Raw genomic sequence first — 27,226 nt, forward strand, 5'->3', positions numbered from 1 at the left:
GCCTGGATCAGCGCTCGCTTTCCGGTAATCATTGTGAAACGATGCAGCATATTCCTGATTACTGCAAATGTGAACAGAGGCAACGGAGCAAAGAACGAGAGCGCCACCTGGTGGCTAAGTGCAAGGTAACATCAGGCTTCAGGACAACTGCACCCGAAGTCTGGCAGCTCAGGATTCAGCACAATGGCCATTGGGGCTCAGGTTTTAGAAGGTTAAATATGGGGAGATCTCTTGTGGGGTCTTTGCATTGTACGGGGGGAGGCAGCTCTGCTTTCACTGCTAGAGGGAAACATTGAGCCGTTCTGTACGTCCTCATTCAACACTAAAGTGAGAGACGCCAATAAATAGCAGACAGGAAAGGAAAAAGCAGCCGCCTTTATGTTCTCCGGAATGACCCCTTTAACTCCAGAAACAACGTGACAGGTGGAGCAGACAGGAATCCTTGGAAAACTGCAGGGGCCTGGACTCAGAGGGTGAGAAAAGCCGAGGCCTGAACCCAGCAGGGTCCGATCCGGGCCCCACAGACGGCAGGAGAAGAGGGGCCACATCACACACATGAACCATTTCCACAGGAGATCCCACACACCTCCCCCCGACTGTGGAGATGTCAGCCTCCCCCATCTTTGTATCTCGCTCATCCGCCTCTCTCCTGTGTGGTCTCCCCCCCATGTGCACTGCTCATCCGCACATATTCGTCCGACACCCTAGAACCTATGACTCCTCCCTTTACCCCCCACCTCTATCACCTTCTTCCTCTAGACCAGTGTTCCCCAACTCCGGTCCTCAAGAGCCACCAACAGGTCATGTTTTTAGGATTTCCTTAGTATTGCACAGGTGATGGAATTATTGCCTGTGCAGGTGATGTAGTTATCACCTGGGCAATACTAAGGAAATCCTAAAAACATGACCTGATGGTGGCTCTTGAGGACCGGAGTTGGGGAACACTGCTCTAGACGGTACCCTCCCCCACTTAGTTAAACTGCACGCATCCACCAACCTACTTCAGCATCAAGCCCCCAACCTCCACGCCTCCCCCATCCCCTCCTTTTAAGGGCTACATACCCCCATTTTGTGCACACATCCTCCTCCCTCGGCACGCCGCCCCACCATCACTTCGTCAATCTGCGCACCGCCCCACCAGCACCTTCTCCCTCATCAAACTGAGCACCACCCCACCATCACCTCCTCCCTCCGTGCGCTGCCCCACCATCTCCTCCTTCACCATCTCCTCCTCCCTCGGCGCCCCACAACCACCTCCTCCCTCGGTGCACCACCCCACCATCACCTCCTCCCTCAGTGCGCTGCCCCACCATCTCCTCCTCCCTCGGCGCCCCACCACAAGCACCTCCTCCCTCTCAGCGCTGCCCCACCAGCACCTTCTCCCTCTGCGCACCACCCCCCACCATCTCCTCCTCCCTAGGCGCCCCACCACAAGCACCTCCTCCCTCTGCGCACCACCCCACCAGCACCTTCTCCCTCTGCGCACCACCCCACCATCGCCTCCTCCCTCTGCGCACCGCCTCACCATCTCCTCCTCCCTCTGCGCACCGCCCCACCAGCACCTTCTCCCTCTGCGCACCACCCCACCAGCACCTTCTCCCTCTGCGCACCACCCCACCAGCACCTTCTCCCTCGGCGCCCCACCACAAGCACCTCCTCCCTCTGCGCACCACCCCACCAGCACCTTCTCCCTCTGCGCGCCGCCCCACCACCATTATCACCTCCTCCCTCTGCGTGCCGCCCCACCAGCACCTTCTCCCTCTGCGCACCACTCGCGCCTCTTCCCTATCCGCATCTGGTCATGTTCTTGGTTTTCCGCTGGCGACCATGGACGGCACAGAGCAGTGAGCATTGTACACGGTTTAATGACAGATTGGGAATGCGGTGCCGGTCAGGGGGCGCCCCGGAAGCAGCGGACGTCGCCCGTTCCCTTAAGTGTCAATTAGATAAAAGGCAGAATATTAACAGTATAAAGCGGCTGCGCCCGTCACTCTTCTGTCGTCTCCTTCTTTCCTGTCTCCTGTCCTTCGAACACGGGATATTTATTCTCCACCTCCGTCCAAGTGAGGAAACCGTTGGCCAAGTCTCGGACGATCACCGGGAGCTCAGAGATCTGGAATACGATAGGGAACAATGATAAAATCACCAAGGTCCCAATAATTAGTCACCCCTCCGCCCCCGCAGCGCCTTCTCGTGCAGGTGGGGTTTGGATGCACCTTCGTCTTAATTACAAGCCTTTACCTCGGCCCTGATCTGCCGCATGGTGTCGCGGTCTCGGAGCGTGGCCGTGTGTGGGGTGCGGTTCACTGTGTCGAAGTCTATTGTGATACCGAAGGCAACACCGATCTCATCCGTCCGGGCGTAGCGCCTCCCGATGGATCCAGACGAGTCGTCCACTTTGTGCGACACCCCGTTTCTGGTTAAAGCTTCGGCTGCAGAAAAAGAAAATATCATTGCGGATCTGGAATCCAGAGCTGCATTTGCAATTCTGCTTGTTTACAGATCAGAGGCCAATCAGGACGGCACGTCTGCTGCCAAACATTTTAGCATTACAGCAGGGACCTCATGAACACATTTAAAATTAAAAAAAAATTAAAAAACGTGCAGAAAAGCATCATTACATCTGACATGTAAAGCAATGCAGTGCTGCAATCCTGTGATGTGACCATTACTAATCCGGCTGGTCACTGTATTATTTTTGATACAAGACTGATCTTCCCCTTTAAGCAGTTTCCAGTGATCTCCATCCTAAGCCATGCAGTGATCGGGGTATGCCGAGAGTCACTACAGGCTGAAGACCACTATCTTGCTCTACAATAGGAAATTCAAGCGCATAAACGTTGCTTAACAAAAACACTTTAATTACAAGTTACTCTTCTAAAAAACAAACAAAAAAAAATATCAAACTTCGGAAAAATCTAAATGTTCCCATTTCCACAAGAGAGTGATACGTGTCTGCAGCTTCCATTCATATCCAACCATTCATATCACCCAATAGTGGAGACAACGGTCTGCAGCTCACATGCAGGCGAATGGGAGAAACGCGCACTGATCGCCCCCCGGTGGCGACTTTAATGACAGATACGGTACTTACATAATTCCTTGACGAAACGTATAAACTCCTGATTTTGGCTTAGTGGCAGCACCGAACACTTGTACGGGGCTACAATGGGTGGAAAACTAAAATACTATAAAAAAAAAGAGAAAATAAGATTTGGTTACTGACTGTACTGATAGGTCAAAAGCTGCCATTATAATTGCCTGGATCTCCATCATAAAAAACATGGGAACAAGAAAAAGTTAGCGAAAGAGAAAAAAAGCTAGCGAAAGAGAAAGTTGGCAAGCAAAAGAGAAAGTTGGCAAGCAAAAGAGAAAGTTGGCAAGCAAAAGAGAAAGTTGGCAAGCAAAAGAGAAAGTTGGCAAGCAAAAGAGAAAGTTGGCAAGCAAAAGAGAAAGTTGGAAAGCAAAAGAGAAAGTTGGCAAGCAAAAGAGAAAGTTGGCAAGCAAAAGAGAAAGTTGGCAAGCAAAAGAGAAAGTTGGCAAGCAAAAGAGAAAGTTGGCAAGCAAAAGAGAAAGTTGGCAAGCAAAAGAGAAAGTTGGCAAGCAAAAGAGAAAGTTGGCAAGCAAAAGAGAAAGTTGGCAAGCAAAAGAGAAAGTTGGCAAGCAAAAGAGAAAGTTGGCAAGCAAAAGAGAAAGTTGGCAAGCAAAAGAGAAAGTTGGCAAGCAAAAGAGAAAGTTGGCAAGCAAAAGAGAAAGTTGGCAAGCAAAAGAGAAAGTTGGCAAGCAAAAGAGAAAGTTGGCAAAAGAGAAAGTTGGCAAAAGAGAAAGTTGGCAAAAGAGAAAGTTGGCAAAAGAGAAAGTTGGCAAAACACCCCAGGGTTACGCAGGAATGGCTACAGTCCCATGTGTTGAGTCCTTACCGTCCTCTGCTCGTCCCCTTGTCGGATCTGGAATGTGTGCTCGAAAACGGTGTACATGATTCTCCCCAGACCAAATGAGGGCTCAATTACATTTGGTACAATTTCCTCCACTGAAAACAAAAATCTAAATATTAATTATCAGGGAGAGTTAACGAAGCTGCACAAGAGTAAGAGGGGTCAGAGGCAATCACAGGCCTTCTCTTCTCCCAATCTGGCACTCAATGCCAGGAGCCCAGTGACCCGGGGGTGGGGGACACGAGGACGGCCAGGGCCCGCCTGTGTGAGGAGAGCGGGGGTTAACCATTTGGTGACAACCGTACACTCAGGAAGGGATCGTTTTCCCTACTGAATACAGGAGAAATGCTAAAACGAGGGGTCCGAATGCTGGGACCCCCAGTGACATGGACTGATGGACCGCAGTGTTTTCATCGCTGCAGATTCTTGATACCTACGTCCTTTACTGTACAGGTTTGGTAAAACTTTTTCCTTACTATTAAAGCTCATGTATTTTGGGCTCTACTTTTTTGCAATGCGTTTCCATTAAACAGTTTCGCTTTTACAGCCTTGTCTTTCTAGGTATGCAAAAGCAAAATGGAGTTAACTGAGAACCATCAGTGAGCTCTGATTGAGCAGATCTTAATGCCTTTATCAAAAGTGATCAGCACATGAGGAGCTGTAACACAAACCGCTGATCTGCAGGAAGGTCACGGGCAGAGTTACAAGTTGGGAAAATTATTGCGGCCCAGAAGCACAGAGTATTTCAGCACAGTGGGGGTCCGTTACTGTACCATGTATTGTCTTCTGAAACTTCTTTACGCTGACCATGTCCTTCGTCAGCTGAAACGTTTTCCCTTCTGTTTCAATAGTGAATTCCCTGAAAAAAAAAAAAAAAAGAGAAAGTCACGGCACGAAGAAAGCAACAACCTGACTCACAGTCCCCTAATTCGGCAAAAGACCCCTTTATCCAGCTTATGATGGTCTGGAAGCAGAAATCGCCTGTCACCAGAATACCGGGGTCCTACGTGTCGCCCCCTCCCCCGCCGGACACACTCACCCTTTTTCTTCCAGAAGCTTCTCCATTTCGGAGACGTAGCAGGCGTCACAGATGGCGAGGTATTCCATGGCCAGCTTGGCGTCCTTCTTGTACGTCTTACCGATCGCTCCCTTATTGGCCTCAAACTGGACGACGTTTATGGTTTTGTGCAACGGAGTTAAGAAAAAACAGAAAAAAAGGCAGCAAAAAAGATCAAAGACAAATCACAAGAGCAGAAGTGACTCCAGGAAGGCAAAGATAATGGTGGTAGAGCGCCACCGGCAGGAAAAACATGGTATTAATACAGTGCAGTGACCAATGCAGTCACTGAACATACACTACTGACCCGGAGTTAAATCCTGCATTATACTCCAGAGCTGCACTCACTATTCTGCTGGTGCAGTCACTGTGTACATACATTACTGATCCTGAGTTACATCCTGTAATATACTCCAGAGCTGCACTCACTATTCTGCTGGTGCAGTCACTGTGTACATACATTACATTACTGATCCTGAGTTACATCCTGTATTATACCCCAGAGCTGCACTCACTATATTGCTGGTGCAGTCACTGTGTACATACATTACTGATCCTGAGTTACATCCTGTATTATACTCCAGAGCTGCACTCACTATTCTGCTGGTGCAGTCACTGTGTACATACATTACATTACTGATCCTGAGTTACATCCTGTAATATACTCCAGAGCTGCACTCACTATTCTGCTGGTGCAGTCACTGTGTACATACATTACATTACTGATCCTGAGTTACATCCTGTATTATACCCCAGAGCTGCACTCACTATATTGCTGGTGCAGTCACTGTGTACATACATTACTGATCCTGAGTTACATCCTGTATTATACTCCAGAGCTGCACTCACTATTCTGCTGGTGCAGTCACTGTGTACATACATTACATTACTGATCCTGAGTTACATCCTGTATTATACTCCAGAGCTGCACTCACTATTCTGCTGGTGCAGTCACTGTGTACATACATTACTGATCCTGAGTTACATCCTGTATTATACTCCAGAGCTGCACTCACTATTCTGCTGGTGCAGTCACTGTGTACATACATTACATTACTGATCCTGAGTTACATCCTGTATTATACTCCAGAGCTGCACTCACTATTCTGCTGGTGCAGTCACTGTGTACATACATTACTGATCCTGAGTTACATCCTGTATTATACTCCAGAGCTGCACTCACTATTCTGCTGGTGCAGTCACTGTGTACATACATTACTGATCCTGAGTTACATCCTGTATTATACTCCAGAGCTGCACTCACTATTCTGCTGGTGCAGTCACTGTGTACATACATTACATTACTGATCCTGAGTTACATCCTGTATTATACTCCAGAGCTGCACTCACTATATTGCTGGTGCAGTCACTGTGTACATACATTACTGATCCTGAGTTACATCCTGTATTATACCCCAGAGCTGCACTCACTATTCTGCTGGTGCAGTCACTGTGTACATACATTACATTACTGATCCTGAGTTACATCCTGTATTATACCCCAGAGATGCACTCACTATTCTGCTGGTGCAGTCACTGTGTACATACATTACATTACTGATCCTGAGTTACATCCTGTATTATACTCCAGAGCTGCACTCACTATTCTGCTGGTGCAGTCACTGTGTACATACATTACATTACTGATCCTGAGTTACATCCAGTATTATACCCCAGAGCTGCACTCACTATTCTGCTGGTGCAGTCACTGTATACATACATTACATTACTGATCCTGAGTTACATCCAGTATTATACCCCAGAGCTGCACTCACTATTCTGCTGGTGCAGTCACTGTATACATACATTACATTACTGATCCTGAGTTACATCCTGTATTATACCCCAGAGCTGCACTCACTATTCTGCTGGTGCAGTCACTGTGTACATACATTACATTACTGATCCTGAGTTACCTCCTGTATTATACTCCAGAGCTGCACTCACTATTCTGCTGGTGCAGTCACTGTGTACATACATTACATTACTGATCCTGAGTTACATCCTGTATTATACTCCAGAGCTGCACTCACTATTCTGCTGGTGCAGTCACTGTGTACATACATTACATTACTGATCCTGAGTTACACCCTGTATTATACCCCAGAGCTGCACTCACTATTCTGCTGGTGCAGTCACTGTGTACATACATTACATTACTGATCCTGAGTTACCTCCTGTATTATACTCCAGAGCTGCACTCACTATATTGCTGGTGCAGTCACTGTGTACATACATTACTGATCCTGAGTTACATCCTGTATTATACCCCAGAGCTGCACTCACTATTCTGCTGGTGCAGTCACTGTGTACATACATTACATTACTGATCCTGAGTTACATCCTGTATTATACCCCAGAGATGCACTCACTATTCTGCTGGTGCAGTCACTGTGTACATACATTACATTACTGATCCTGAGTTACATCCTGTATTATACTCCAGAGCTGCACTCACTATTCTGCTGGTGCAGTCACTGTGTACATACATTACATTACTGATCCTGAGTTACATCCAGTATTATACCCCAGAGCTGCACTCACTATTCTGCTGGTGCAGTCACTGTATACATACATTACATTACTGATCCTGAGTTACATCCAGTATTATACCCCAGAGCTGCACTCACTATTCTGCTGGTGCAGTCACTGTATACATACATTACATTACTGATCCTGAGTTACATCCTGTATTATACCCCAGAGCTGCACTCACTATTCTGCTGGTGCAGTCACTGTGTACATACATTACATTACTGATCCTGAGTTACCTCCTGTATTATACTCCAGAGCTGCACTCACTATTCTGCTGGTGCAGTCACTGTGTACATACATTACATTACTGATCCTGAGTTACATCCTGTATTATACTCCAGAGCTGCACTCACTATTCTGCTGGTGCAGTCACTGTGTACATACATTACATTACTGATCCTGAGTTACACCCTGTATTATACCCCAGAGCTGCACTCACTATTCTGCTGGTGCAGTCACTGTGTACATACATTACATTACTGATCCTGAGTTACATCCTGTATTATACTCCAGAGCTGCACTCACTATTCTGCTGGTGCAGTCACTGTGTACATACATTACATTTCTGATCCTGAGTTACACCCTGTATTATACCCCAGAGCTGCACTCACTATTCTGCTGGTGCAGTCACTGTGTACATACATTACATTACTGATCCTGAGTTACATCCTGTATTATACCCCAGAGCTGCACTCACTATTCTGCTGGTGCAGTCACTGTGTACATATATTACATTACTGATCCTGAGTTACATCCTGTATTATACTCCAGAGCTGCACTCACTATTCTCCTGGTGCAGTCACTGTGTACATACATTACATTACTGATCCGGAGTTACCTCCTGTATTATACTCCAGAGCTGCACTCACTATTCTGCTGGTGCAGTCACTGTGTACATACATTACATTACTGATCCTGAGTTACATCATGTATTATACTCCAGAGCTGCACTCACTGTTCTGCTGTTTATAAACATTATATTCACCAAAACTAACGTCCATATCGTTAGATAATATAAGTTTTATTATCAAATATATGACAGTATAATTAGTATTGTTTCTCCTTGCGGAGAGTGACATGTTAAGCATGTCGAGGTGAGGAGACCTAAAGCTGCAATGCTCCTCTGGGAAATATGCAAATTGTCTCTTCAGAGAGGAAGAGGACTAGAACTCTAGTGCCACCTATTGGAAGCAGCAATCCTAACAGTTAATGTCGACCCTTTATCGAGCCTTGTCACATGACTTAGGATAAGAGCCAAACCAGAATCTCAATTTGCAGACACTGTGTTTCGGGGAACTGCCCCTCGTCAGTGCAAAGTGTGAGATCTGGTTTGGCTGATTGAGAGGCGTCTGACCAGGATCCAAGTATCCTTTCTCCTTGCGGAGACTGACGAGGGGCAGTACCCCGAAACACAGTGTCTGCAAATTGAGATTCTGGTTTGGCTATTATCCTTAGGCTACTTTCACACTAGCGTCGTGTGACGTCTGTCACAATGCGTCGTTTTGCAGAAAATAAAACGCATCCTGCGGGCAACTTTGTTTTTTCTTTATAGACTTGCATTACCACACGTCGCATCCGTCGTGTTTTTGGCGGCCGCAACGCACAAAAAACGTTCAATGTAACTTTTGTTGTGCGTCGGGTCTGCCATTTTCGACCGTGCATGCGCGGCTGAAACGCCGCCCCCTCCTCCCCGGAACTCACAATGGGCAGTGGATGCGTTGTAAAACTGCATCCGCTGCCCCCGTTGTGCTAATCAACCACACTGTCCGTTGAGCCGACGGTTTGCGACGGCCCGTACCGACGGACTAGTGTGAAAGTAGCCCAAGTCATGTGACAAGGCTCGTTAAAGGGTCGACACTGACTGTTAGGATTGCTACTTCCAATAGGTGGCGCTAGAGTTCTAGTCCTCTTCCTCTCTGAAGAGACATTTGACAGTATAATAAAAACACAAACGAATAAAAAAGGATCAAGTACAGAAAGAGACCGGCGGGTATGGCTACAAAGTGGCATAATTTATATCAAATACATAACGCGACTGAATTATTGCCTCTTCACACAATTACACACCTCACACATAATTTATATATAGTATATCAATTCAAACTGCAGGCAGTAGCAATCGAGCATCACATAATATAAAGTGCATTACCATAGTATAAGTAGGCAAACTACACTCTGTAATATAGAAACACAAGTAGGAGAGTGCCAGAGCACAACTGCCCGCAGTATTTGGCATATATCGCAAATAAAGCCCATATGTAAAGTATAACAGGTGCTTACCCAATAAAAGCCATGGACCCACCACCCCGACGCGCGTTTCGCTATGGAAAGCTTCGTCCAGGGGTGTATTTGATATAAATTTGTAGCCACTTTGTAGCCATACCCACCCGCACTTCCTGTACTTGATTCTTTTTATTCGTTTGTGTTCTTATTATACTGTCATATATTTGATAATAAAATTTATATTATCTAAACCAGCGTTATGGGCGTTAGTTTTGGTGAATATTTGTAAATTTTTGTCTTATGCTGGTATTTATTATTAAGTTCACTTATTGGTGTTGATGTTTACAGACATTGTTTAAAAAAGTGCATACATCTTAATAAGGATATTGGTTCCTTAAGAGGTTTCTCAGCCACAAGTGGCACTTTTGTAGCTCTGGCGTGGCAAGAAAGATCATAACATGAACGATCGGCACAGCCAACGATTTCTATCCATCCCTAAGATACCAAAAAAAGGAGACAGTCAGTAAGATGGCACAGGGAAAAAAAAAAAGAATAAAAAGTAAATTAAATGTACAGTGTAGTTCAAAGCTCTGGCCACTAGATGGCGCCATTGCCAAAGAAAACTGTAAAGTTTACCACTGGGACAACTCAGGAGGCCAGGGGACGGGAGGACGGGGATAGTGGGGACGGGAGGACGGGGACAGTGGGGATGGGAGGACGGGGACAGTGGGGACGGGAGGACGGGGAGTGTGGGGACAGGGTTGTGGGACAGGGCCAGGCACTCACTTTCCTAATCCTATGTGGGTCCAGCTGTTTTTTCGGCTACTCACATAGGAGGTTTTGGACTCGGCGTCCCAGCAGTCGCAGGCGTAGTGCGCCATCTCGTTCTCCATGTGCTGCCGGAATCGCAGCTTCTCCGGAGAGATCCCGACTTTAGTGAGGTACAGATAGATCCTTCCGATGAAGTATCCCAGGACCGAGTTATTGATGACGCCCTGCGGTCACAGCACAGTCCGCATTACAGGGGGCAGCGCAGAGAAGACGGCGGTAATAAAGGGGGGCCGACGCTCACCTGCTCCACGGCGTCCCCCAGCCTCATCTTCTTCGCCGACTCCCCGCTGAGTTGGGCTTTGGATGAATACAGCAGAATATTCAGGTCGGCCACGTTCTCGAATCTGGGGTGAACCTTCTCGCTGGGGTCCACGAAGTGCTCGATTTCTGCCATTGTGAATTCCCTGCGGGAAAAAAAAAAAGGACAGAAAAATGAGAAACTATCGCTGTTCAGAAACGGGATGCAGCTTTGGGTGTGACTACAGAGCGGAGCTCCTCGTAGCCGGAGCGAGCAAAGCTTGGGGTCACATCTCAAAACGGGGGGGGGGAGAAGTCGCTTGGTGTCACAAGCCGAAATCTACCCTCTGCAGGGTGAAGAACAGGAAGGGTTAACCGCAGATCAACCTGATCGTAAAACACTGATTACAATCACATACACCCCGGAGAGTTGCCCAGATGTAATCACATACACCCTGGAGAGTTGCCCAGAAGTAATCACATACACCCCGGAGAGTTACCCGGATATAATCACATACACCCCGGAGAGTCGCCCAGAAGTAATCACATACACCCCGGAGAGTCGCCCAGATATAAATCACATATACCCTGGAGAGTCGCCCAGAAGTAATCACATATACCCTGGAGAGTCGGCCAGATGTAATCACATATACCCTGGAGAGTCGCCCAGAAGTAATCACATACACCCCGGAGAGTCGGCCAGATGTAATCACATACACCCCGGAGAGTTGCCCAGATGCAATCACATACAGCCCAGAGAGTGGCACAGATGTAATCACATACACCCCAGAGAGTTACCCAGATATAATCACATACACCCCGGAGAGCTGCCCAGATGTAATCACATACACCCCGGAGAGTTGCCCAGATGTAATCACATACACCCTGGAGAGTTGCCCAGAAGTAATCACATACACCCCGGAGAGTTACCCGGATATAATCACATACACCCCGGAGAGTCGCCCAGAAGTAATCACATACACCCCGGAGAGTCGCCCAGATATAAATCACATATACCCTGGAGAGTCGCCCAGAAGTAATCACATATACCCTGGAGAGTCGGCCAGATGTAATCACATATACCCTGGAGAGTCGCCCAGAAGTAATCACATACACCCCGGAGAGTCGGCCAGATGTAATCACATACACCCCGGAGAGTTGCCCAGATGCAATCACATACACCCCAGAGAGTGGCACAGATGTAATCACATACACCCCAGAGAGTTACCCAGATATAATCACATACACCCCGGAGAGCTGCCCAGATGTAATCACATACACCCCGGAGAGTTGGCCAGATGTAATCACATACACCCCAGAGAGTGGCACAGATGTAATCACATACACCCCGGAGAGTTGGCCAGATGTAATCACATACAGCCCAGAGAGTGGCACAGATGTAATCACATACACCCCGGAGAGTCACCCAGATATAATCACATACACCCGGGAGGAACACCCAGATACAATCACATACACCCTGGAGAGTCGCCCAGATATTATCACATACACCACGGAGAGTCGCCCAGATATCACATACGAGAGTCGGCCAGATAGCTTTCCACTCTAACCAGTCAGACCAATTGAAAGTGCAATTCTACATACAGACACCAGAGGGTGCAGGATTTCTTATGTCCAATGTCACCTTTGCCTTGCATAGTTTTATTTTACATTACTGAATGTGTTTTTGGCTTAAGTTTCATGTAAAATGTTGCACCCTTTAGCTCCTACAGCCTCTATGTACCATCACACATATCAAGCTGCAGAATAAGTTACTGGTGAGTCCATAAGTGATGCTTGCCTGATAGCTGAAAGTGTCCACATCCTTCACTCCAGATGAAACCTACGTTGTACACCATTTTCTGTAATATTCTTTAGTTCTTACTAATACAGAGCTCCAGATCTTCTGCTTAGGTGAGCTATAAAATGGTCTTCCTGCAGCCGCCACTAGGGGGAGCTATCTGTACTATGGAGTGCAATGTATGCAGAGCAGTGCTCCCTCTAGTGGTGGCTGCAGGTAGTGAGAATTCTGGCATGTAACCAGTTATGTTCATGCAGGGACTCTGATATTAGTAGACGGCCCCCCACGTGGACGTACCGCACTCGGATGAGGCCGGAGCGGGGGGAGATCTCGTTTCTGAAAGAGTTCCCTATCTGAGCAGCAGCGAATGGCAGCTTTCCCTGATTAAATTCCAGGAGGCGCTTGAAGTTGAGGAAGATTCCTTGTGCAGTTTCCGGTCTCAGGTACCTGTAATGGGAGAAGGAAAAAAAATTAATTTTGATATTGAACATTCCCTGACGCGTCTCAGATCGTAGGTACAATCATTTCTATAGGAGAAGTCGTCTCGTTCCTCCATGGTCACGACCTTGTTATCCTCTAGATACAAATACTCCATGGCGCATGCATCTATACAGGCGATTGTCTGCCAGGAAGAGCTAAGGGAGGGACAAGAGCAGGTACACGAGACGCAGTGAGGATGACGAGGGTAGGCGGCTGCTTCCAGGCTGTAGGACGGAGGCCACGTACCCCGTCATGTTGCCCCCAGGACCGATGGACGTCTGGAACATCAGATTGAATGACACCGGAGGGGAGAGGTCATTTTGGGTGATGGGAGATTTCACGTTGTACTTGATGAAGAGCTCCGCCAGTTCTTGCTGACCGTAATTGTCCATCTGTGCAACAAGAAAAATGCCGATTATCCAGAAACCTGGACATGTATATGTATACATACGCCGGCGAGCCGGGGGTCCGAGTATCTGCCCCACCTGTGTCAGCACGCTCTCCATCTCCGCCTTCTTCTCCACCGTGCACTTCTTGTCCGACATCAGCTTCTGAAGATGAGCTGCAGGGACAAGAAAATGCCGCCATAAAGCGAGATCCTCAAGGGCCGCCACATCTGCAGAATGCACCGCCGCATCCCGGCACTAGGCGGCGCTAGGTGCAGACAGTATACGGCGGCACGTGGACCGACGGCCGGGGGAAGGATCACTTGCCTTTTAGAAGATGGTCGGCTCGGAAGCATTCTCCGTTCTTAACGTCTTTAACCATGAAATCTGCAAACTTGTCCACGTGTCCGGACGTCCTGAGGAAGACGAGAGTGTGAGGACTTAATGCAACAAATGTGGAAGGAAGCGAAAACCCGCCCCAATCTTATGAAAAAGATGAAGGTAGGGCTGAAAATCAGAACACGGCGAGAATAAAAATAAGGCTTCACAGTGTAAATGCTGCAGACGGCGAGAGAACTGCAACGTGTGGACACGTCCGTGGCTGCAGTCCGTTACTGTGTAAGTTAGTAAAGCATGTCACCCAGCCCCGGACACAGGGGTCCGCATACTAGAAACACTGCAGCTATCTGCAAAGTTTTTTCTTTCCTATGTAAGCAATAGGAAATGTTGCAGAAGTCTGCACACCCTAAAGCAGAAGAGAAGATGCTGGGAGCCGTGCGCGGGTTCTTACTTGAGGACGGGCTCAGGGGTGAGCATGGTGCAGTCGATCTCCAGGATCTGCTCCTCTTGGATGAAGTGCTGTCTCCACGTCTGGATGATGTTGTTCTTTAAAGCGCAGCCGACGGGTCCGAAGTCGTAGAGTCCGCTGACGCCTGCAGCCAGAGCGGAGGACACGGGGCGATTACAGGCCGACCCAAGAACGGGGTCATCGTGGTAACACACAACATGGACTCCGCGTGGCGCTATCCTACATCCTGACCGCCTTGTATTTCCTCCCATTTCCCCCTGTGCCTACAGCCTCCGACTACATTGGGCTTCATTTGTAGTCTGTTACCACGGTGACACATTCCGTACGGGAGCTGTATACACCAAACGATACGAAATTAAAGGCGCTTCATTCTTTTTTTACTATTCCGCAGCTTGATGGCGGCCCCGACCTGGGTGCAAACATTGTTTTTTACGACCCTTTGGATGCAGACTCGTACATTGTAAGCTTCCATCTCCGAGGAGTATTAAGACTGGATGCAATTGCAGCAAATCCTCAGCTATGAGGAGTAACTACAATTACCAGCATGCCTTGGCAGCTAGGAGACATTCAGCCGTCTCCAGGGCGGACACATTTTTCCGGCAGAGTCCATTTATCTTTTTTTTTAATTAAAGTTTACAACTAGAAAACTAATTAAAGAAAATAAAAGTCTTGGCGTCAGGAAGAAGAATGTGGCGTAATCGGGGTTTATGGATGCAAATGAAGCTGCGGCAGCGGCCAGAAACCGCATAAAAAGCTAATTATAGAGGGATCACACCCAGGGAGGTCCCGGCCTCCGCAGCCTGATCATAAGCTGCAGTTACTGGTGGTGGACACTAGAGGGCGAGAGGTGCAATTAAAGGGACGTCGCTAATCTACGCCATCTGCGGGGGTCCGACCCATCTGGAGGCCAAAGAGGCTGCAGTGCTATTTCTAATGCTGCGTCCCCCTTTACTGTTTTTTCCCTGCAAGTAAACGGAGCTGTGCTGCAAATCCTCTGTGCTGCAGATGGGCAGGGAATATTCAGAAGGGGACGCAATGTCAGACGTTTACAGTTACAAACCTAAGGCTTCTCACAGCTGAGGGTTTGTTACACTTGAATCCAGTCTAGACGAGCCTTCAGGCTGAAGGATTCAGATTCTTCTGTGCTGATACATTGTAACAAACTCACAGCTTGATGGAAGATCTGTGCTACTTATGGGCTTCTTCGCTCAGTCTAGACTAGATGCAAAAGTAACAAACCCTCAGCTGTGAGAAGTTATTAGGAAAGTACAGGTGGTTTCAGCCCCTATTCAGTGACAGCAAGCAGAGCTAGGCCGCCCCGGCAGCACGCACCTCCGTATATAGCGAAGGCCTGGTCGTAAAAGAAGCGTCTTTTCAGGGTGTCCTCCATCTTGGTCCGGTCCACGATGTCGTCCTTGGGCTGCAGAGACAGTTCCTACAGACACGACACAAGGTTACAGTGTGCACTTACAGCCTCAGGAGCTGCACTCACAATTCTGCTGGGTTTAAGTAGAAACAGTCAGCAAGCTTGTCAGACAGATCCCTCCCCACCCAGAAGAATATAGAACACCAGACACAGACACTTAACAAGCAGGGAATGCTGGGAGATTTCAGCTCCTAGCAGAATTATCATCTAGTGATGATCCTTAGCAACATCCAGAGCAGCATTCATAATTCTGCCAGGTTAATAGTGACTCAATTCTGTGAACGTGACTCACTGGCCCGACCTGCTGCTGAGCTGTGAAAGATCCTTCTCAGAGGAAGCAGCGCTGCAGTGTAAAGCAGGTTCGCGGGGAGCCAGACATGTCCTGGAAGGGCGACTCTTACCCGGGCTTCCAGGGTTCTTTTTCGGGCCTTCAGTTCTGCCACCGCCCGGTCCACATCCACCTGAGGAGCCTTCTCCTCCTTCAGCTTCCGGACGACGTCCCCCTGCGGAGCGAGAAGAGAAGGTCAGAGCCTCGCTCCATCATTGAAATGATTCTTAAAGGCAATGTCTGCAGTTAGATGAATGCAGCCTGCAGTGTAAAGCATGGAGGATCGCACATGTCCGGGGCTCAGAGGGTTTATATCACAGCTCTACACAGGATTATAACCGCCATGCTTTACACTGCAGGCTGCACTCACAAAACCATGCAAAATAAGTGTCAAGTCCAACAGCTCAACCTTGTGGTTTAGTTTCCTAATCAACCCGTGACGCCCCCTGCTGGGTGACCTGTCCTGGGATCGGGGCCAGCGGCCCCAGATCTACAAATCCAGACATTTTACATCCTAATCCGATGGCATTACACAAACAGAGGCTCCAACAAAGCGACGCAGCCCTGCTGGCCACAGCTGAAGGTTTGTTACAATGTATCCGTGGAAGGAAGAGCAACAAGTCTCCGGCCCAAAACCATAAGGATTTGTAATTCTGCACTGATACATTGCAACAAACGCTCAGCTGTGTGAGCAGAACCGGGAACCTCCAGGATTTCATCTTGTGGGTGTCAAAAAGAACGTTGAAACCTATCGACAGCAACAGAGAAAAATGACGACGAACAGAAACAACGTAGATCAGAAAAATAAAAGGGGTTTAATGTTCCTTTAAATTGGCATAAACGGAGCAAAGAAACGTCGGATCATCAGATATTCTGGATTAATGGATGTTTGTAGAAATGCATAAAAAAACAAACAAACAAAAAAAAACAAATACAAATTATGCGGCTGCTGACACTAAACTTCTCATTATGTTATGAAACAGGTGTCGGATTGCCAGACTTTCTGGATTAGCAGATTCCAGATTAAAATATTTTCACGTTATTAAACTTTTATTTTTCATAAAAATGAGAAATGAGAAATGCGAAACTTTTAGAAAAACTCGGCTGCTTTCTTCCCAAAATAGCGCCACACCTGAACGCAGGCGGCATGTGGTATTGCACCTCAGACCCATTCACGTTAATGGAACCGAGCTGCAATGCTGGTCACGACCACACGCACAGGTGAGGCGCCATTTCTGAAAGAAAGCAGCCATGTTATTCCAATGCTGGACAATCCCTTTAAAAGGGATATTTCTAAAATGTAAAGTTATGCAGAGGATAGGGGATAGCTCACTGATCGCTGGGCTGGGGGTCCAATTGCTGGGAATCCCTCTGCAGAGGCATGCTCGACCTCCGCCCCCTTCATTTTCTCCGGGGGTCCCATAGGTCTGATCATCGGTGCGGGGGTCATGCCCCAGTGGCGGTCACAAATGTGCGCCGACACTCCATTAAAGCCTATGCGACTGCCGGCAATAGCTGAGCAATGGACTTAGTAGGGGGTCCCAGCAGTCAGACCCCCGCTGATCTAGCCTAGTCAGATTTGTAGGAGCCTGGATTTGTGGCCCTGTGGGTAGTCAGGGGCCACCAGACCCGAGACCAGTGAGCCTCCTCCTACCTGCAGGGTGATGACGAGACGAGACGGCAGATGGTGGGAGGAGGAGGGCCGCTGGTCTCAGGTCTGGGGGCCACAAATCCCCTGGATGGCTGCGAACCTTCGTGACCATCTCTAGTGGTAACGTGAGGGTTAATGGTCCTCTATGAGCACGTCCCCCTCCATTTGATAAAGACCACATAGAATAGCTCCAGCCTCCAAAAACGGCCCCCTTAAAAAAATAAAAGGAAAAAGCTAACAGCTAAAAAAAAAAAAAAAACTAAAGAAAATAAAAGATTAAAAAAAAGAATAAAAACAAAGATTAAATACTGAAAAATAAAAAAAATCTAAGGAAAATAAATAAAAAAACCTTTAGAAACTAAAATAAAGGAGCAAAAAAAAAAAACAATAACTTTCATCCCCGGACTCGTCATCCAAGATGTGGGAATGTCAGGCGACTGTTTTACAGGGCTCAAAGACAGATAAAAAATAGGGATCAGTCAAAAATAATGTAAAAAAAATAAAAAATACACAGGAGAGGACAACCTGGGGGATCATTTTGACTGGGATCTTCAATTTAAAGGGCCAGTGTCCTATAAATGTAATATCCCTCATCTCCCAGCGCAGACACAGACACTTTGGATTCTCTTCTTTCATGGAGAAAACGTGGCAGGAGGAGGCGCCTGGGGGAAACCCTCATCCTCCGCGCGCTGCAGCAACATATGGAAATCCTAGAAGTGGACACGTCTTCAGTCTGCACCAAATCCTCTGCAAATCATCACCCCCATCGTGTTCTGTACGATATCCAGCCAAGAATGGGGGGGTGCTCCGCCGGGGGCGCAGAAATCAGCCCGAATATTGTGCTTGTATGTGCCGTCTACTCGGGCAGAGCCGCTGCGCTCAGTAATTGGCTGCAGCGCTGCAGACGTGAGGTCACCGCTGCAGACAATAACAGACATCAGGAGCAGTGGTAAAAAAAATCTCAGCGCTGGACCCGGGGAGGGTGAGTAAAGCACAATTTGTGCCTATTGGTTTAGAATAAACTGCAGCTGGGAACAATAGATTTCCAAAACCAGAAAACCCCTTTATCTTATGATCCGTCCAGAAGTCGGACCCCGGCGAGTGACGATCAATAGTTATTGTAAATTATCACCGTCGGACCACACAGGTCAGTAAGTTCTGGAGAATCCCAGCGATCAAAATCATTAAAAGTTATCATCCATCTGGACCACAGAGACCCCCACTGATCGCCAGAATGGGGGCCCCATAATTGCCCGGTAAGAATGCAGCAGTGCACGGGCTCGACCACCGCTGCACTCATTCCCTAAGGGGGGCGAGTCTGGGCCCCTCCTGTCCGGAGGTGGCCTGATCTCCAGATCTCGGCCATCACTGTAGAGGAAGGATTGCCCCTTTAAGTAATGGGACCCCAGAGGTCAGTAAGTTACAGCATGTTCCCCCATAAACCTACTAGAACCCCGTTCAGTTGCATCTGCGGGCGACTGTATTCAGCCACTGAGGACCCACAATGGCCGCTGGTGTCTGTCTGTCCTCCGGGCTCACCAGTCTGTGTGCAGCTGCAGGACTGGAAGGGTTAATGCCACTCACACTGCAAAGGTCAACAGGTCAGGTCAGGTTACCTAACAGTAAAGAGCCAACATGAGGCCTCCTGCACCTGGATGGCAGGTTGATGGGGCTCCGCCCACTGAGGATACATTGTAGCTGCTTCTGTCTCCGCCCCCTGGACCCAAAGTGCAGTCACTCAGCAAAAGTCCAAGTGCTTCCACATCGCGATATATTGCTTTCTGTTATCAGCCACCGAGGGGTAAAGTGGAGGCCCATGTTACAGCACAGGAGTCACAATATGTAAAATGCACCCCCAGATTATACAGGACCGGATCCCACTATACAGCGCACCCCCAAATTATACAGGACCGGATCCCACTATATACAATGCTCCCCCAGATTATACAGGACCGGATCCCATTATATACAGAGCACCCCTAGATTATACAGGACCGACCTCCATTATATACAGAGCACCCCCAGATTATACAGGACCGGATCCCATTATATACAGAGCACCCCCAGATTATACAGGACAGACCTCCATTATATACAGAGCACCCCCAGATTATACAGGACCGGATCCCATTATATACAGAGCACCCCCAGATTATACAGGACCGGATCCCATTATATACAGAGCACCCCCAGATTATACAGGACCGGATCCCATTATATACAGAGCACCCCCAGATTATACAGGACCGGATCCCATTATATACAGAGCACCCCCAGATTATACAGGACCGGATCCCATTATATACAGCGCACCCCCAGATTATACAGGACCGGATCCCATTACATATAGAGCACCCCCAAATTATACAGAACCGGATCCCATTATACGGTGCACCCCCAGATTATACAGGACCGGATCCCATTATATACAGAGCACCCCCAGATTATACAGGACCGACCTCCATTATATACAGAGCACCCCCAGATTATACAGGACCGGATCCCATTATATACAGAGCACCCCCAGATTATACAGGACCGGATCCCATTATACGGTGCACCCCCAGATTATACAGGACCAGATCCGATTATACACAGCGCACCCCCAGATTATACAGGACCGACCTCCATTATATACAGCGCACCCCCAGATTATACAGGACCGGATCCCATTATATACAGAGCACCCCCAGATTATACAGGACCGACCTCCATTATATACAGAGCACCCCCAGATTATACAGGACCGGATCCCATTATATACAGAGCACCCCCAGATTATACAGGACCGACCTCCATTATATACAGAGCACCCCCAGATTATACAGGACCGACCTCCATTATATACAGAGCACCCCCAGATTATACAGGACCGGATCCCATTATACAGTGCACCCCAGATTATACAGGACCGACCTCCATTATATACAGAGCACCCCCAGATTATACAGGACCGGATCCCATTATACAGTGCACCCCCAGATTATACAGGACCGGATCCCATTACATGTAGAGCACCCCCAAATTATACAGGACCGGATCCCACTATATACAGCGCACCCCCAGATTATACAGGACCGGATCCCATTATATACAGCGCACCCCCAGATTATACAGGACCGGATCCCATTATATACAGCGCACCCCTAGATTATACAGGACCGGATCCCACTATATACAGCGCACCCCCAGATTATACAGGACCGGATCCCATTACATACAGCGCACCCCCAGATTATACAGGACCGGATCCCACTATATACAGCACACCCCCAGATTATACAGGACCGGATCCCATTACATACAGCGCACCCCCAGATTATACAGGACCGGATCCCACTATATACAGCGCACCCCCAGATTATACAGGACCGGATCCCATTATATACAGAGCACCCCCAGATTATACAGGACCGGATCCCATTACATACAGCGCACCCCCAGATTATACAGGACCGGATCCCACTATATACAGGACTGGATCCCATTATATACAGCGCACGCCCAGATTATACAGGACTGGATCCCATTATATACAGGACTGGATCCCATTATATACAGCGCACCCCCAGATTATACAGGAGCGGATCCCATTATATACAGCGCGCCCCCAGATTATACAGGACCGGATCCCATCATATAAAGCGCACCCCCAGATTATACAGCACAGGATCCCACTATATACAGCGCACCCCCAGATTATACAGGACCGGATCCCATTATATACAGCGCACCCCCAGATTATACAGGACCGGATCCCATTATATACAGGACTGGATCCCACTATATACAGAGCACCCCCAGATTATACAGGACTGGATCCCATTATATACAGCGCACCCCCAGATTATACAGGACCAGATCCCATTACATACAGAGCACCCCCAGATTAGGTATACAGGACAGGATCCCACTATATACAGAGCACCCCCAGATTATACAGGACCGGATCCCATTATATACAGGACCGGATCCCATTATATACAGCACACCCCCAGATTATACAGGACCAGATCCCATTACATACAGAGCACCCCCAGATTATACAGGACCGGATCCCACTATATACAGAGCACCCCCAGATTATACAGGACCGGATCCCATTATATACAGGACCAGATCCCATTACATACAGAGCACCCCCAGATTATACAGGACCGGATCCCACTATATACAGCGCACCCCCAGATTATACAGGACTGGATCCCATTATATACAGTGCACCCCCAGATTATACAGGACTGGATCCCATTATATACAGTGCACCCCCAGATTATACAGGACCGGATCCCATTATATACAGCACACCCCCAGATTATACAGGACTGGATCCGATTATATACAGTGCACCCCCAGATTATACAGGACCGGATCCCATTATATACAGCGCACCCCCAGATTATACAGGACCAGATCCCATTACATACAGAGCACCCCCAGATTAGGTATACAGGACAGGATCCCACTATATACAGAGCACCCCCAGATTATACAGGACCGGATCCCATTATATACAGGACCGGATCCCATTATATACAGCACACCCCCAGATTATACAGGACCAGATCCCATTACATACAGAGCACCCCCAGATTATACAGGACCGGATCCCACTATATACAGAGCACCCCCAGATTATACAGGACCGGATCCCATTATATACAGGACCAGATCCCATTACATACAGAGCACCCCCAGATTATACAGGACCGGATCCCACTATATACAGCGCACCCCCAGATTATACAGGACTGGATCCCATTATATACAGTGCACCCCCAGATTATACAGGACTGGATCCCATTATATACAGTGCACCCCCAGATTATACAGGACCGGATCCCATTATATACAGCACACCCCCAGATTATACAGGACTGGATCCGATTATATACAGTGCACCCCCAGATTATACAGGACCGGATCCCATTATATACAGCGCACCCCCAGATTATACAGGACTGGATCCCATTATATACAGTGCACCCCCAGATTATACAGGACCGGATCCCATTATATACAGCGCACCCCCAGATTATACAGGACTGGATCCCATTATATACAGGACCAGATCCCATTACATACAGCGCACCCCCAGATTATACAGGACCGGATCCCATTATATACAGTGCACCCCCAGATTATACAGGACCGGATCCCATTATATACAGAGCACCCCCAGATTATACAGGACCGGATCCCATTATATACAGAGCACCCCACAGATCATACAGGACCAGATCCCATTACATACAGAGCACCCCCAGATTATACAGGACCGGATCCCACTATATACAGAGCACCCCCAGATTATACAGGACCGGATCCCATTATATACAGGACCAGATCCCATTATATACAGGGCACCCCCAGATTATACAGGACCGGATCCCATTATATACAGGGCACCCCCAGATTATACAGGACCGGATCCCATTATATACAGCGCACCCCCAGATTATACAGGACCGGATCCCATTATATACAGCGCACCCCCAGATTATACAGGACCGGATCCCATTATATACAGCGCACCCCCAGATTATACAGGACCGGATACCACTATATACAGAGCACCCCCAGATTATACAGGACCGGATCCCATTATATACAGGACCAGATCCCATTATATACAGGGCACCCCCAGATTATACAGGACCGGATCCCATTATATACAGGGCACCCCCAGATTATACAGGACCGGATCCCATTATATACAGCGCACCCCCAGATTATACAGGACCGGATCCCACTATATACAGAGCACCCCCAGATTATACAGGACCGGATCCCATTATATACAGGACCAGATCCCATTATATACAGGGCACCCCCAGATTATACAGGACCGGATCCCATTATATACAGCGCACCCCCAGATTATACAGGACCGGATCCCACTATATACAGAGCACCCCCAGATTATACAGGACCGGATCCCATTATATACAGGGCACCCCCAGATTATACAGGACCGGATCCCATTATATACAGCGCACCCCCAGATTATACAGGACCGGATCCCATTATATACAGCGCACCCCCAGATTATACAGGACCGGATCCAACTATATACAGAGCACCCCCAGATTATACAGGACCGGATCCCATTATATACAGGACACCCCCAGATTATACAGGACCGGATCCCATTATATACAGGGCACCCCCAGATTATACAGGACCGGATCCCATTATATACAGCGCACCCCAAGATTATACAGGACCAGATCCCATTATATACAGGACCAGATCCCATTATATACAGGGCACCCCCAGATTATACAGGACCGGATCCCATTATAAACAGGGCACCCCCAGATTATACAGGACCGGATCCCATTATATACAGGGCACCCCCAGATTATACAGGACCGGATCCCATTATATACAGGACCAGATCCCATTATATACAGGGCACCCCCAGATTATACAGGACCGGATCCCATTATAAACAGGGCACCCCCAGATTATACAGGACCGGATCCCATTATATACAGCGCACCCCCAGATTATACAGGACCGGGTCCCATTATATACAGCGCACCCCCAGATTATACAGGACCAGATCCCATTACATACGGAGCACCCCCAGATTATACAGGACCGGATCCCACTATATACAGAGCACCCCCAGATTATACAGGACCGGATCCCATTATATACAGGACCAGATCCCATTATATACAGGGCACCCCCAGATTGTACAGGACCGGATGCCATTATATACAGGGCACCCCCAGATTATACAGGACCGGATCCCATTATATACAGGACCAGATCCCATTATATACAGGACCAGATCCCATTATATACAGGGCACCCCCAGATTATACAGGACCGGATCCCATTATAAACAGGGCACCCCCAGATTATACAGGACCGGATCCCATTATATACAGCGCACCCCCAGATTATACAGGACCGGATCCCATTATATACAGCGCACCCCCAGATTATACAGGACCGGATCCCATTATATACAGCGCACCCCCAGATTATACAGGACCGGATCCCATTATATACAGCGCACCCCCAGATTGTACAGGACCGGATCCCATTATATACAGCGCACCCCCAGATTATACAGGACCGGATCCCATTATATACAGCGCACCCCCAGATTATACAGTACCGGATCCCATTATATACAGCGCACCCACAGATTATACAGTACCGGATCCCATTATATGCAGCGCACCCCCAGATTATACAGTACCGGATCCCATTATATACAGCGCACCCCCAGATTATACAGGACCGGATCCCATTATATACAGCGCACCCCCAGATTATACAGGACCGGATCCCATTATATGCAGCGCATCCCCAGATTATACAGGACCGGATCCCATTATATACAGCGCACCCCCAGATTATACAGGACCGGATCCCATTATATACAGCGCACCCCCAGATTATACAGGACCGGATCCCATTATATACAGCGCACCCTCAGATTATACAGGACCGGATCCCATTATATGCAGCGCACCCCCAGATTATACAGGACCGGATCCCATTATATGCAGCGCACCCCCAGATTATACAGTACCGGATCCCATTATATACAGCGCACCCCCAGATTATACAGGACCGGATCCCATTATATGCAGCGCACCCCCAGATTATACAGGACCGGATCCCATTATATACAGCGCACCCCCAGATTATACAGGACCGGATCCCATTATATACAGCGCACCCTCAGATTATACAGGACCGGATCCCATTATATACAGCGCACCCCCAGATTATACAGGACCGGATCCCATTATATACAGCGCACCCCCAGATTATACAGGACCGGATCCCATTATATGCAGCGCACCCCCAGATTATACAGTACCGGATCCCATTATATGCAGCGCACCCCCAGATTATACAGTACCGGATCCCATTATATACAGCGCACCCCCAGATTATACAGGACCGGATCCCATTATATACAGCGCACCCCCAGATTATACAGGACCGGATCCCATTATATGCAGCGCACCCCCAGATTATACAGGACCGGATCCCATTATATGCAGCGCACCCCCAGATTATACAGGACCGGATCCCATTATATACAGGAATGGATCCCATTATATACAGAGCACCCCCACATTACTCCTCTCTTCCCGGCTCACCTGCTCTCTCACCGCCAGCCTCAGCGGCGCCAGCAGCTCCTCCACATTCACCTCCTCCACATTCACCTCCATGGCTGGGGGGACTCTGGGGGGCGCCGGGGGTCGGTACTTGGTGACTGGAGCTCGGGCGTGCCGGGTGTGCGGGGACAGGGAGCCGGGCAGACGGCGCAGCAGCAGCAGCAGAGCGGGGAGGGACCTCAGCACGAGCATCACCCTCCTCACTGCATGATGAAATCTCTGCCGCAACCACCGCCGGAAAGCGACACCGCCGGCCGCCGCCGCGCTCTACGGCCCGGAAGTGCACCGTCAGCCATCTTGGCTGTGGGCACAATAACCTGACCTTCTGCAGGCTGGGGAGAGGGGTATGCTGGGGGTTGTAGTGCTCTTTGACAATGATGAAGCGTGGGCTCAATCTAATGATAGCTTTCAGAAAATTATATCTTCACATAATCTCTCATTGTAAAATACCTCCCAACTTTTGAAGAACAGAAAGAGGAACTAAGTATAATACATGTGCTGCTAAGCAGACCACCGCAAGTTCTGGCCACTGCCATAGCCACACCCATTTGTCACTTGTTTCTCCCCTGGCAGGAGGAGTTGTCAGAGGGGCCGTGGTAGTGAGGGACATTCAGCAGACACCGGACACTACAGTGTGTAGACCCAACTTCGGGGGCTGTCTGCTGTATCCGGTGGCTGTCTGCTGTATCTGGGGGCTGTGTGCCATATCCAAAGGCTATCTGCTGTATCCGGGGACTGTCCGCCGTATCCGGGGGCTGTTTGCTGTATCCGTGGGCTGTCTGCTGTATCCGGGGGCTGTCTGCTGTATCCGGGGGCTGTCTGCCGTGTCTGGGGGCTGTGGGCCATATCCGAAGGCTATCTTCTGTATCCGGGGACTGTCCGCCGTATCCAGGGACTGTCCGCCGTATCCGGGGGCTATCTGCTGTATCCAGGGACTGTCCGCTGTATCCAGGGACTGTCCGCCGTATCCGGGGGCTATCTGCTGTATCCGGGGGCTGTCTGCTGTATCCAGGGACTGTCTGCCGTATCCGGGGGCTGTCCGCTGTATCCGGGGGCTGTCCGCTGTATCCGGGGGCTGTCTGTCGTATCCGGGGGCTGTCTGCTGTATCTGGGGGCTGTCCGCAGTATCCGGAGGCTGTCCGCTGTATCCAGGGACTGTCTGCTGTGTCCGGGGGCTGTCTGCCATATCTGGGGGCTGTCTGCCGTGTCTGGGGGCTGTGTGCCATATCCGAAGGCTATCTGCTGTATCCGGGGACTGTCCGCCGTATCCGGGGGCTGTCTGCCGTATCCGGGGGCTGTCTGCTGTATCCGGGGGCTGTCTGCTGTATCCGGGGGCTGTCCGCTGTATCCAGGGGCTGTCTGTCGTATTTGTGGG

At 48.8% G+C, this 27,226-nt stretch overlaps 1 protein-coding gene across 2 annotated transcripts; it reads right to left on the reverse strand.

Moving 5' to 3' along the window:
- Positions 1-1,845: 1,845 nt before the first annotated feature.
- Positions 1,846-26,087, reverse strand: GARS1 (glycyl-tRNA synthetase 1). 2 transcript variants are annotated; one of them, XM_069729280.1, is made up of 17 exons: positions 25,834-26,087; positions 16,121-16,222; positions 15,626-15,728; positions 14,276-14,417; positions 13,813-13,901; positions 13,585-13,661; positions 13,346-13,491; positions 12,917-13,066; positions 10,823-10,985; positions 10,581-10,745; positions 10,137-10,245; positions 4,975-5,119; positions 4,709-4,794; positions 3,921-4,030; positions 3,095-3,188; positions 2,242-2,432; positions 1,846-2,113 (listed from the first exon to the last, which is right to left on the reverse strand). In XM_069729280.1, the coding sequence occupies exons 1-17, from the start codon at positions 26,041-26,043 to the stop codon at positions 1,988-1,990; spliced, it is 2,208 nt and encodes a 735-aa protein (XP_069585381.1). In that variant the 5' UTR covers positions 26,044-26,087; the 3' UTR covers positions 1,846-1,987. The 2 variants fall into 2 exon arrangements, with proteins under 2 accessions (XP_069585381.1, XP_069585382.1); XM_069729281.1 differs by having other exon boundaries at positions 4,975-5,115; positions 10,133-10,245.
- Positions 26,088-27,226: the final 1,139 nt, after the last annotated feature.

The sequence above is a fragment of the Ranitomeya imitator genome, chromosome 6 (genome assembly GCF_032444005.1).
Source record: "Ranitomeya imitator isolate aRanImi1 chromosome 6, aRanImi1.pri, whole genome shotgun sequence".
Classification (NCBI taxonomy): domain Eukaryota; kingdom Metazoa; phylum Chordata; class Amphibia; order Anura; family Dendrobatidae; genus Ranitomeya; species Ranitomeya imitator.